General features: G+C 40.7%; 1 protein-coding gene across 4 annotated transcripts in view; it reads right to left on the bottom strand.

Moving 5' to 3' along the window:
* MEIS1 (Meis homeobox 1) overlaps positions 1-13,299 on the bottom strand; it is a 139,778-nt gene that overhangs the window by 54,963 nt on the left and 71,516 nt on the right. For all 4 annotated transcript variants that reach the window (XM_082642958.1, XM_082642959.1, XM_082642960.1 and 1 more), the window contains exon 8: positions 7,834-7,979. In XM_082642958.1, the coding sequence (XP_082499084.1) occupies positions 7,834-7,979 (146 nt within the window). The remainder of the gene's footprint in view (positions 1-7,833; positions 7,980-13,299) is intronic.

Below are 13,299 nucleotides of genomic sequence, written 5' to 3'. Positions count from 1 at the left end.
TTAGAAAATCGCCTGGTGTAATTCTTCCAGCTACTCCTCTGCTCTTGGAGGCTGCCCACAGGCCCACCAGGAAATGGACGCCTTATCTGAGTGTTGGAGGGCTCTCTCCTGCCTCCTGACACACTGAGCTGAGTATCCAGTCCACTGACAAAAGCCGCCTTTCCCAGGCTCAGGACTCGCAAATGGAAGGACAAGCAGTGTTGAAACACCAGCACGTTTGTCCACAGCAGTCATTTTGCTCTAAATCCACACAGTTACTATCATTACTACCTTGGAGCCTTAATAAAGTGATTTTTGCTGTCTCATGGCATTCAGTATACCTCAGGTAAGCTTGACCCATAACCAAGTGGGTTTCATGACCATTGCAATGTGGTCTCCACTCTTTGCTTACCCTCTGGCATTGGCTTCCATCAGCAGAAACAGAAAAATTAGAGCCCTGAACATAGCTATTTAGGGGATTAAAAGAAGTAAAATGGATCAGTTTTTCCCATCAGGATTGGTATGGATGGCAGGGGTTCAGAGAGATTTGTCTTATAGAAAAATGCCCAAGTACGTAGGGACACATATGTACACAGAGTCATAATCACACTTCCATAAGAAAGACTGAGATGTGATGAGGATATTTCCAGTTAAGTCAAAGTCTCCTAAATTACATGACATATAGATTTACTTCCACTGGCAAAACAACCAATCAGCCAAACCAAACCAAAACACTGGAATCCTTCCTAAAACAAAACCACTGGATTGTCTGTCCATCAAACCTCCATTCTTTAAACCAAAGTACCTTCACTAGGAATCTTAAACACTGAGAAAGTAAAAAGCCAAACCTATGTCACAAAAAATTCCTAAGGATTAGACTGAGTTAATTTAAAAAATACGCTCACACATATGTACGTGATGCTCTAATTTTAATCTGAAAGATAAATTGAGGAGGAGCAGTTTCATATTCATTGACTGAGTTTAGCGTTTTATCTTCAAAAATGTGTCATCACTAAGAGGTATCAGAAGACAGGACATTGATATATGCATTGAAGTGTAAATGGCTAGCTAGTTTTCCAACAGTTATGTGCATGGGCAACCACCAACTTAATAAATTGTGCTTATATGGGCACTTCTGTTTTGAACCTAATCCTTCATTGAATCAACCCGATTAAGAGTATATCAGAAAACCTGGGCTTCCATGGTGGCACAGTGGTTAAGAATCCACCAGCCAAGGCAGGGGACACGGGTTCGATCCCTGGTCCGGGAAGATCCCACATGCCTCGGAGCAACTAAGCCCATGCGCCACAACTACTGAGCCTGTGCTCTAGAGCCCGCGAGCCACAACCACTGAAGTACTCGTGCCTAGAGCCCGTGCTCCTCAACAAGAGAAGCCACCGCAGTGAGAAGCCCATGCACAGTGAAGACTAGCCCCCACTCGCTGCAACTAGAGAAAGCCCAAGAGCAGCAGCAAAGACCCAACGCAGCAAAAAATAAATTAAAAAAAAAAGTATATCAGAAAACCAAGCTACAATGTATTTTTAACTTAGCCTTGGAAACAAAAGGAAAATTTTAGAATAAGCTGACAAATTGCCAGCCAGGCGCTACAAACGTCCCTTACATAAGGCACCATATAAAGGCACCAACCATCAGTGAAATGAACAAACCATTTGACTGAGCACAAAAATCTCAATCACACCCCGAAATTCATAGAGCCCCAATCAGAGTTCATCTGCTTAAGAGTCCTATGCACCTGGATAAGTGAACAATTTTAAAGTTGGACTTTTGTTTTTACTTTTGATTGTTTTTTTCCCCCATGCCTCCTCGTCAACCGACTGTAATTCCCCCAGGTCAGAGGTGCATAACTAGGATGGGGAAGAAAGGCTGGGGCAAAGGGAAGGAGGTGTGCGGGAGGCTGGGAGGGAGCTCTGCCAGGTCACTAATGGCCTCTGGGGCAACAACTTGGAGAACAGGCTGATGCTTCGCCTTTGATCTTCTAATTCACAATGATCATTAGTATTAACTCCGATTCTTCTGGGTGAAGAATTCCAGCTGTAGCCTTTTCAGTTTACCTGACCTAAGAAAATTCATCACCCATCCCATTAGGATTTCAATAACCAGCTAAGAAAAAGGAAAAAGGCAGTTACCCCAGAATCTAGAAACCACTCTCTTCATTATTAAAACAGGGTTTATATGATGTATATTACAGAAAAATTAGGGCATTCCACCATTACCTCCAAGTCATTAAATAATCTATTCCATTTTCCTCCTGAAACAGATGACTCCCAATTGGGTAAAAGATATTCAGGGTCCTATCTAATCAAAGTGGAAATATGCTATCTCCAAAGTAGCAGAGATCTTTTAAAAGTAAGATAGAGAGATCTGTCATCTAAGCCTGTATTGATTTCGGCAAAGCCAAGCTCTGACCATCATCATGACTAAAGCCTGGGAAAGTGACTGGTAATCTCGCATAAGAAAAAAAAGTAAGAACTGTGAAGATATTCTTCTTATGTATTTCAGAGAGCTCATTTTTGATATGGGACATGGGCATCTGAAAGGAAAAAAAATCTTCTCACTCCTTCATACTCGTTTTCAAGTATCTTAATTTAATAAGGTATCTGTAGATACCACACAATGAAAAAAGGATCAAACTTAGCTGCCATCTCCACAAGCCACCCTCCTTGGCTCAGGCATATGAACACAGAGGACTAGTTAGGACTGTCTTTCCCAAACACTTTGCACTACCCTGATTGACATTTTAGGCCAGAGTTCAAAAATATAGTCTTCCTGCCTTGCTACCTTCTTAGAACTAATGGTAGCTGAAGGATGCTAACTGGTAAGGCACAATAAGAATATTCACTGTTAAAACTGGCAAAGAATAGAGGTGAGGGATAGGAGGAGATATAGAAATGGTAGGAGAGGAGCAAATTCCATCTGCTACTTAACTATGTGCCTCTGTACTTAGTCCTTCTCTCTGTGTCTGCCTTTTGAGTTTCCACTCACCTTGATCAACAAAATGGGTTATCTGGATACCAATGAGAAGCACTTTTTCATTCTAACAATAATTCATAATGTTTAGAGAGCAGTTCTTCCAAAATTGCAGGCAGAGATTTGATACTAAGATGTCTCCACCAGATCTTGTTACCGAAAGCAAAAACCAATGAAACAACATTTGTCTCTTCTAGAGCATTCAATTCCCAATTCAATTCCATTTACTCCATTCTTAGAGTGGCGGACCCGCAGGGCACCTTTCATCTAATAGTGTTTCTATGGCAACGCCATTCTCAACCTGGAAGATTCTACAACCCCTCACTTTGGCTTTATCCACATTGAGAGGAAAGTCTTATAAATCAGAAATTGAGACATAAATTTCACTACAGAAAAAAAAATAGTATTTTCCAGGCTAGAAGTTGAAAGAAAGAAAACAAAATCAAATAGCAAAATGTGTATATAACCTAGAAACAAAGTTTGTCTCTATAGTACCCAATGGGATCCTCAAGATCAGTGAAAGGATGAGGAATCCAAGAGAATGTGAATGAAAGTCAATTCACCTTCAGGATCACATCTCCTACTGGTCAATGCTGAATGAGTCACACCTTGAATGGTTTCTTCACCTGAATTTGCAGGTATGCATTTTAACAACCTCAACCCTCCCTAACTTTTCAGGATTCCTAGAGTACACAAACTCCATGCAGGAAAATATGTCACTGCATATTTTCAATAAGAACCATATTAACCCCTTTTCTATTTAGATTATATTTAAAATTACAATATGTTAGGGTAGGAAAACAAAAAGAAAAAAGACCCTTGATTCTTTCCCTTAAACATTGTATTTATTCCTTCTCTTCATTTTTACTAGCCCTTAGGCAGATATCTCTGTAACGCTATGTAGCAAAATAACCAGTAATATGCAAAACACATTCAGCTTAAACATTATGACATAGCAGGTTATATTTACAGCTAGAATAATGCCCTTAGGAAGGAAAATAAATCTTGATGTGGCATATGCCCCTGAACTGATCATGAGTATATAGTGACTCACACCCAAATATTAAGTACTTTTTAATTGTTTGCAGTAATTTGTCTTCAGGCAAATGCAAGCATTTCTATTAATACATCCTTTTATTTTCTTTCAAATTCTCTCGCATTATCTAAATAATGTCAGTCATTCTTTTCAATTCCAGGGAATAGTTTCTTTTAGGAGAACTTCTCTAGTTATCAAAACTGGCAAAGGTTCAACTAAGTCTAAGCTGGAAATTCACATCACTGAAATTTCCTTTTACCCCATAATCACCAAAGTTTAAAACCTGTTTCCGTTTTCTTTTATTGTTTTTATTATATACAAGTATGTCCAGTTTAGCTTGCTAGAGACTGTGAGTCCAAAAATGAAGCTTTAGTTCTCTCTTTGGAGTAGTAAAATGTGCTACTGATTAAATCTACCTGTGACCAACTACAGAAAGGCACATTTTTCTTATGCAGCTGGGGTGCAAATCCAGGAAGGTTTTTTTATTCAGGGCCTATTCTACTCCTCCAACAAACAAATGCTGAAAGCCCTTTCAAAGCAGCTTTTTTTAACTGAATAAACTCAATGAAAAGATTGACCCATTTATTTGAAAAAGAAAAAAAGATAGCAATTTGCTTTCCAAAAGGTGTATGAGGTTTTATAATATACCTTTGGCATTTAAAAAATTAGTTTTTTTACAATTTGCTAATAAATTGTGATTGCTATTGTTTTAATTAGCCAGAGTTTCAGTTGCTCTTTTATATTTAGCAAGATTTCATAAAGGATCTCCTGGATAAGTTGCATTAATCATATAGCAAGAATGTGATCAGCTAAAATTTGTACACAGTCTTCCAAATGAATTGTGCATCCCTAAAGACCTCTCAGAATTTGAAATAAATTTGCTAAAGAACTAATACTGAGATAACAGTAGTTACTTACATTTGGACAAATAATAATAAAACTCTCTTTATACGTTTTCTCATAGTATTTATTATAATCGGCTCTTGACTGTAAGTATTACCTAAACAGTTTATGCATTCTTTCAAGAAGTATAATGAGACAAGGAGAAGGCTGTTCCTTGTAACTGGAAATCTATCTACTCTTGCAATTGGAGAAGAGGGACAGAAGGGAATCTTTCTCATTGGAAGAAGGAAAGGGGGAGAAAATTTAAATATATCTCCTCACTTTGCTTTTTAGACGATATTATGAGAGCTTCTGCTTTTTAGAGACCATTATCATTATCAATATTTTTGTATGAGCAGATGGCAGTGGCGTGGGGAAGGAGGGTGGAAATACCCAATGGAAACCAGGAGACAACGTCTACGAGCATTCTTAGAATGCCAGGGAGACATGGACAAATGGGTTTCCCCCTCAGGGTAGTGGTACAGGCCAGCACCGACCCTCAAACTGAAGGAAATTAGCCGGACCTCAAAAAATCAGACAGTTCATGAATAATTTCTGTTGCAACTGCCCCAATAATATACGGACCACAAAAAGCATTGCAATACAGGTAAAGTCATGCTGGCTGTTAAAAAGCATTTTGTTGTTGTTCTTTTTTTTTTTTTTTAAGAAAATAATATAACTCTTGGCAAGGTTCTTCACAAGGGTACGACCTAGAAAACCAGGAAATCTGGTGGATGAATAAAAGACCTTGCTTCTTCTCCCCTGATTCTGTCTGAACCAATATTTGATTATATTTTATTCAGGGGCAGCTCAGCTTCAAGTGAAACCAAAACTCCTTTGCAGATTGAAATGGAGGCTGACGAAGTCTATCTTTTTTTTTTTTTCTGTTAGTATAGGAAATAGAGTTTGGTTGTGACTTCAGGGTCAACCTGATTTTGTCCCCTCCCCCCACTCGTCCTCAGGTTAGATCAGGTTAGCTGGTTGGCTCCAGTCATGAAATATCAGCACGGCTGCATCAGCACTTTTGCCCAATTGTCACTTCTTATCTCCCGCTGACTTTAAATGCCGTACTATTTATTTATTTATTTATTTATTAATATTTTTATTTTTATTTTTTTGCGGTACACGGGCCTGTCACTGTTGTGGCCTCTCCCGTTGCGGAGCACAGGCTCTGGACGCGGAGGCTCAGCGGCCACGGCTCACGGGCCCAGCCGCTCCGCGGCATGTAGGATCTTCCCGGACCGGGGCACGAACCCGTGTCCCCTGCATCGGCAGGCAGACTCTCAACCACTGCACCACCAGGGAAGCCCCCATACTATTTATTTTTCATGCTATGCCCTCTAGACCCTAGTCCTTCCCCTCCCATTCAGCAGTGGTCAATAATCCTCAGCAGCAAACTTGCACAAAGCAGATCTTAAACTAGCCACATAAATGCAACAAGTGTCAGGCAAGTAATGACACCCGAATCAGGTTTCAGGTCAACCTAACATGATGTTAAAATCAGCTAGACCACCTACATCTTCAGCTAACTACCAGTATTAACCATCCCTAAAGCTTATTCCAAAACTATCAGCATAATCTAGTTACTGTTTGGAATCCTGGTGGGAAGAAGAAAAGGAAAGAAACTATTTTTTAGTTAGTCCTGCTGCTCTCGGTTTTTATTTTATTTAGGTATGCTGGAAAATCTGGATTAATTTAGAGCCTCGAGTATTATTGGAGGCCCAGCCTCTGTTCCGAGGAGCTGAATCAGCTTGTTCTCCCACATCCTCTGCTTGTCTCCCTGTATCAATATAAGTCACTGAGGAACATGGCTTTGAAAGTGAGTGAGGATGTGAGGGTCAACAGGTCTGGACACAGTAGTGACAATGCAGAATTAACTTTGATACGGAAGAAGATCAAATGACTTTAAGAAAAGCAAACTATGCCAAAATTAGTAACATAAAAGGTTTGCTCCTAACATTTCTCTAAAAAAACAAGATTTTTACCATTCATTCATTTTAGGCTAGTCTATGCTACAACCTGTCCAAATTTGTCCTTTGTCCCTAATATTGGAAGTACCCCTGGCCAACAATTTTGTTGATTTTTAATGTATTATTTTACCCATAAATCTTCATTTCATCTTCTTCCTTAGATGTCATTAAATCAGTATGCACTTCCAAAAATATCCACCAAAATATTATGATTATAAATATTTTGAACATGAAATCCATTCAGAACAATAACCAAACAAAACAAATCCCTCGGTGGCATAAAGCCCCAAATCTCCAGTTTCTCACATCTCCAGGAGAATTCCTGCAGTGAAAACAGCAATACTCACACAGACAATATAAACTGTTACTCGGCTTGAAAAGTCACAAGGGACTACACAGGAAGAGCTGACTCTATATTACTGTTTTCCTTTACAGTTCTAAATACAGGGACAACTTTCACTGTGCAGCTCTGACTCAGATGAACGTTTTGTAATGGCAGCCAGTACAGTCAAACCACTTAAGAGCAAATTATGTGAGCAACCTGCCATTGCAACAAGATTTAAATTTTTGCAGACCATTCGCCATAAAGGTCCACGAAAGCACGGGAAGAAATTAAGTCCTTCTCTCTGGGGTTTGTCTGACTTTGTTCTTAGTGGGACCTGGTTCTAGGTACTTAAGAGTCACACTGAGAAAAACAACATCATTAACATACATACTTAAAGTCAAAAGTGCACATGAACTCCTAAACCTTATAACTTACAAAAGTGAGCAAAATCGCAATAGTAAACTTCAAATAAAACTCCTAATTTGGGGTATGGATCTAGGAAACAAGTGCTAACACCTCTGTAAGAACTGTGGGCACACAGTGATTTATGAAATATTCCAAGTCCAGAGGGATCATTTTTCCCCCCTTTTTTTCTATCAAAACTGGTTCATTGTCCATATTTAGTTTACATATGTCATTTAGAATCCACTTACTGTTAGATGCTGGAACAGCCACGCCCTCATGATATTTGTGGCTACTTTGGGAAAGATGCCACGCTTTTTGTGACGCTTTTTGTCCTTATCTGGATCATCATCGTCACCTGTGCTGGGGGAAGCTACACTGTTGTCCAAGCCATCACCTGCAAACATAGTGAATCAAATTTTGACTGATGCTACCTTAACATGCTTTATTCAAATAGAATGCCTTTGGATATAAACAAAACCAAAAGAGCAACATCAATGATTAATAGTTTATTTGGTACTCTTTTCTTTCTTTTTTTTTTTTTAAGACAAAGAGAAAGAACAAGTCCTAGGCTCAAAAGTAGTCAGGTCTAAGGAACTTCTTCCAAAGAACATTGGAAAAGGTCAAAGGGAATGGAGGGGAGTATCCAATCTCTTTAATAGCTTTGTTGCCATGGTAATTATTCAGATGTGGATAGTGGAGACATGTTAAGTGTAACTCCTATGGGGGAGTTCAATATGGTGGAAACCATGAGCAGAGGTGCTGTCCATGCCTGGGGATTCAAATGCCACATAAAGTCACTGATGTCAACTTGTGAGAAGATGCATTTAAGACATCAACTATTTCCATAAGTGATCTATCTTAAGACTAAAGTAGGCCATGGAAATGTAGGTAATCCATCATATAAGCAGTCTGACATACGAATGCTTCAAATAGAATATAATTTTTCTTGTCATAGAAAGAGAGCATAAAGTTTAGTAAGGGAAAAACTCTTGAAGTCGATTTTTAATTAGAAAACAATGACTATTTAAATCAAATAAAGTGATGTTAAATGAACAGTCAGTTGGGATTGTATTCCCCTAATAATCCAGGCAGTTTCTGAAAAATTTCTTCTAGATTTAAATTTTTCTCACCGAAAAGTCACCTATTTACACATTCTTATACACTGGATACTATTTTTCCATTGATTTTTGTTATAACATTTAAGTTGTTTCTTCTAGATAATTTTTTGGCTCTGTGACACAATAAGATAAAGAATGTAGTATTCCTTTTAAAATGGCATATTGAATAAGAAAAAAAAAAGTGAAATTTCAGTCCATATAATCACACTGTCCAAAACAAGTCATAAGGTACAAATGGAAAGTAAACACTTGGTGTTTAGGCACAAATGTTTAAAAGGGAAAACAACAGTGGACTATACATACTACCCTAAAAAGTAACTTAGCTTTGGTCAACTGGTACCCCAGCTCTCTCAGTGGAAACTACTGGCTTTTAAAAAGGGACAGGTTGGGGCTTCCCAGGTGGCGCAGTGGTTGAGAGTCCGCCTGCCAATGCAGGGGACGTGGGTTCGTGCCCCGGTCCGGGAAGATCCCACATGCCGCGGAGTGGCTGGGCCCGTGAGCCATGGCCACTGAGCCTGCGCGTCCGGAGCCTGTGCTCCGCAATGGGAGAGGCCACAGCAGTGAGAGGCCCACGTACTGCAAAAATAAGTAAATAAATAAATAGAAAGGGACGGGTTGATCTGGGCCGAGAAAGAAGAGCTAGAGTGGCGAGCCTTAACAACGAGCTAGCACACTCCCTGGGTTCACAGGGAGACCCGTGCACATGGCCCAAAGAACTTTGGTAAGACTGCACATGGGAACTAGCCTCAGGTTCCTTTGGTTCGCGTCATGAATTTCTGTATTCCTTGCTTCTTTTATCTAAATATCCTACACACAAAAAGAATTCTCTATTTTTAAAAAAATTTTATTGATAGTTGATTTACAATGTTGTGTTAATTTCTGCTGTACAACAAAGTGACTCAGTTATATATGTACATATGTATATTCTTTTCTATTATGGTTTATCACAGGATATTGAAGAATTCTCTATTTTGATTTCAGTTATTTCAGTCGAATCTAAAGTAGTTAGGTTGTCATTAATCAGTTGTTCTTCACAGAGTTCCCTCAGGAAACTCCCCCTGCCACCCCTCCCCCCAAAAGAAAACTGTCCCCTGAATTACCTTGACTTGTACTGAGTTGAAGTTTAAAAACTTTGTTGGGTGAGAGACAGACTGATTTCGACATTTCTGCTAGGATGACAGCATATGCCACAAACACAAAACGTTGGCAGAACTTTTCTGTTGAATTTTTATCAAATGAAAATCCATAATTTCATTGTATTCGATGTTTTGTTGACAAAAATCGTATATTCTTTAAAAGGTCCATGGAATCATAGCTGTGTTCTCAGTGAAAAAGATCATGAAGACCCACAGTTCCCAAGCCCTCACTATATCAATGAAGAAAGTACTTGTGATCCTGCTGGATGATTTGCTCAAGGGGGATGGTCCAGGCAGGATGAGACACCCACATCCCTAAACCAGGGCAGGCTCAGCGGCCATGGCTCACAGGCCCAGCCGCTCCACGACATGTGGGATCTTCCCGGACCGGGGCACGAACCCGTGCCCCCTGCATTGGCAGGTGGACTCTCAACCACTGCGCCACCAGGGAAGCCCTACCCAAGTGTTTTATAAGGAGTCTCCTTGGATTTGCCTAATAAATTCTTAGAAAGTCCAACATTTAAAGAGGCTTTTTATTCGGAGAAGCATTTCACCATATAAAATAACAATTCATTAAAAAAACATAAGAAAAAAAACCAACTCAAAAGCATTTAAATTTTCAGTGGGCTAATCCACTTTCAATATGCAAAAGGTAACCAAGGAAAAGAAACATATTATTTGATCACTGATTAAAAAGCTTCTGACCTAAGGACACAGTTTTTCACCACCTCACCCATGATTGTTTTCAACCTTAAAAAAAAAAAAAAAAGGTAGCCTTTCTCTCCATCTCAAAACCCCTTCAGATTAATTTAGCAGGCAATGCCTCGTGCCTGCCTTGAAGAGAATTCATTGATAATTTATGGAAATATCTACTATAATCCAGCGGAGATGACTTTTTTCCAGCTTTGTGCATCAATAGATAATCAAGGCCTTAAAGCAGCCTTAGCTTCCCATTACCTCAGGCAAAAGAATTCCTGAAAGCGTGCCTTGAGGGCACCTGAATTATATACTGCATTAGGAGAGGAAGGCTTTCTGCATTCCACGTGTAACACTCACCAGAACCTTTCCTGTTTATTTCTGCCATATGAAAGCAGAAGCATTAGGAACAGAATTGTTTAAGTGAAGACTTATGTAGATACAATGGAGAAACCTTTCAAGCAAGAGCCAGATCACCCCCCTTCAGTCCCTGGCAGTGACCTCTCCCGAATAAAAGGTTTCTATTACATCATTAGCTCAAGCCAAAAACAGCCTTGGCTTAATGCTCAGTTTGTTCTTCCTACTGTTTTTAGGCAAATACAGCTACTTTACTCCCATCTGGGAGGGAAATTACACTGCTGGGTTGTAATCTAAGACAAGATTTTCATTGGAAGCAAATGCTTTCAATCCAGTGTAAATACTGGTGCATGTTCAGAAAAGCCTAAAACAATAAACCCTGCTCCTTCCCGACACAAGTTAGGGAAGTGGAGAGGATGGGGAAGGAGGAGAGCATAATAAAACAGACGATTCTCAAAGCAAACACTTTCATAGATTTTAATAAATTGTTTAACCTCTTCCACTTTCTAAAATGGAAAATTGATCTCGAAACGTCTCCGCCTCAGAGGAGAGTCTCAATGGTCAATTGTACCTTGCACATTTCCATCCACTCTGCAATTTGATACAGTCACCTCTCTGCGGTCTCTGGAGGATTTATTTCCTTTTTATTTTTAAGATCACTAAACAAACTTGGAGGACCGCCGGCTGACCACACGGCAGCAGGCAGCAGCTCTGAACCACATTTGTAAAATGTCAGCAGTGACTTCATTCCTGGAGCTGACTTCTCCTGCCACCAAATGAAGGCAAACTGAAAAGGTGGAAATAATCATAAAAATGATGCTAGTCCATAAACAAGCTTACAGCCTCATTAGGATAGCAGTAGGCTCCAGTGGGTGATTTATGCTCGTTTTGCTGATGCTATGAGGAAATGCCATAGGGCGACTTTAGCCAATTGCTAATGCGTTCTGACAGCTTCTTAGCAACTAGTGCAAGCAACGTTGTGGCGTTTGCTAGTGACAGAAACCGAAAATGTCATATTATCTGCCCATGTGTCATGAAGTCCGTGTGGCAATTAACTAGCAGGCCAGTGACTGAGGGGCCAGAGGCTCCTGAAAATGGCCTTTGGCTATGCAGAGGCAGCCAACGGGCGCTGAGCCGCACACGGGCCACATTCTAATGCAGAAAGCTACTTCCCTGCGACTTCCCTGGCTCTGATGAGACTGGGCCACTCAAATTCCCCCTCGTCCCCTCACTGAAGTGTCACTCCGGGCTCCCTTCTCTCTCTGGGCACTGGCTCCAGCACTCTCAGAAGACTCTAAAGTGATCTGCTTTGATCTGATCGTCCAAATGGCTCCTTAATTGCCACTACCTGTTTCTGTGCTCTTTGGACACTGGATTCAAAGGTGCCAGCTATTTTTCTGCTCCCTCACAAATGAGTCTAAAAGGATTTCAGATCACTGAAGCAGACTCCTGGCCTGTCAGATGGCTCGCAGCAGAGGAACTCTGGGCAGCCACAAAACACTGTTTAAAAAACACCAGGCTTCTAACAAGCAGGGGGAGAATCCTGGCCACACTTTTCAGGTTGCGAGCTCTCGAAACCATGCACTATATGTCAAACTGTCAAACCTTTCAGCGTGGGCCATTTGCCCTTTCAAATAATATTTAAGAATTGTTTTTACAAAATTTTATAGGCCATGGTCTACTGAAAGAGGCCAACCAACAAAGAAAGGAATTTGTACTACAATTCGTCTATGGACAATTTCTTGTGAGACCTGGGCCCGTCCCAGCGGAGCAAGGCAGGTGACCTGTGACAGCTCCCAGGCTGTCAGAGAGCTCAGATTTCAAACATGCTCAACTCAAACATCCCTGGTCGCCTATTTAAGCATGCCCAGGCATTTAGACTGCGCTATCTCGTGCCTTTCAAGGCAGGATAAAGCGGCATTTATCGTATTCAGGCCATTCAATGGGTCAGACTGACCGTGTCAGCGGGGGCTCCTTCCCGGCAGGTCAACGTCTGACTCCCATTTTTCTCTCCCTCCTAACTCCCTCTCTCCCTCCAGGACCACCAGTCCCCAAAACCTATTCTGAGGGAGGCAAAAACAAAACCCCCCAAAAGCGCCTGACTTTTGGTTTACATCACAAGGGCTGGGCACTTCCGGTGGCAGTGGGCCAGCAGGTAGAAATAAAATGGGTTGTCCATCAGAGGGTTCTTTATGCCACAGAGGCAAAACTCCTAATTAGGGAGATGAACTTTCAACTGCCAGGGCAAAAGAACATGTAAGGTTGTGGACCCTCCTGTTTTGCTAGAAACCAAGCTGGAAAACACCCCGCTTCAAGATCATTTCATTGACAATTTGGTAGCGAGACTCCATGGTTTCGGGCCACGTTCTCTCCTTAACCTTTACTTTTCTCCTCTTTGAGCGTTTAG

The sequence above is a fragment of the Mesoplodon mirus genome (genome assembly GCF_964341445.2).
Source record: "Mesoplodon mirus genome assembly, chromosome: 14".
NCBI classification, from domain to species: domain Eukaryota; kingdom Metazoa; phylum Chordata; class Mammalia; order Artiodactyla; family Ziphiidae; genus Mesoplodon; species Mesoplodon mirus.
The sequence above is the reverse complement of the archived record's forward strand: the minus strand, read 5'-3'. Positions and strand labels throughout refer to the sequence as shown.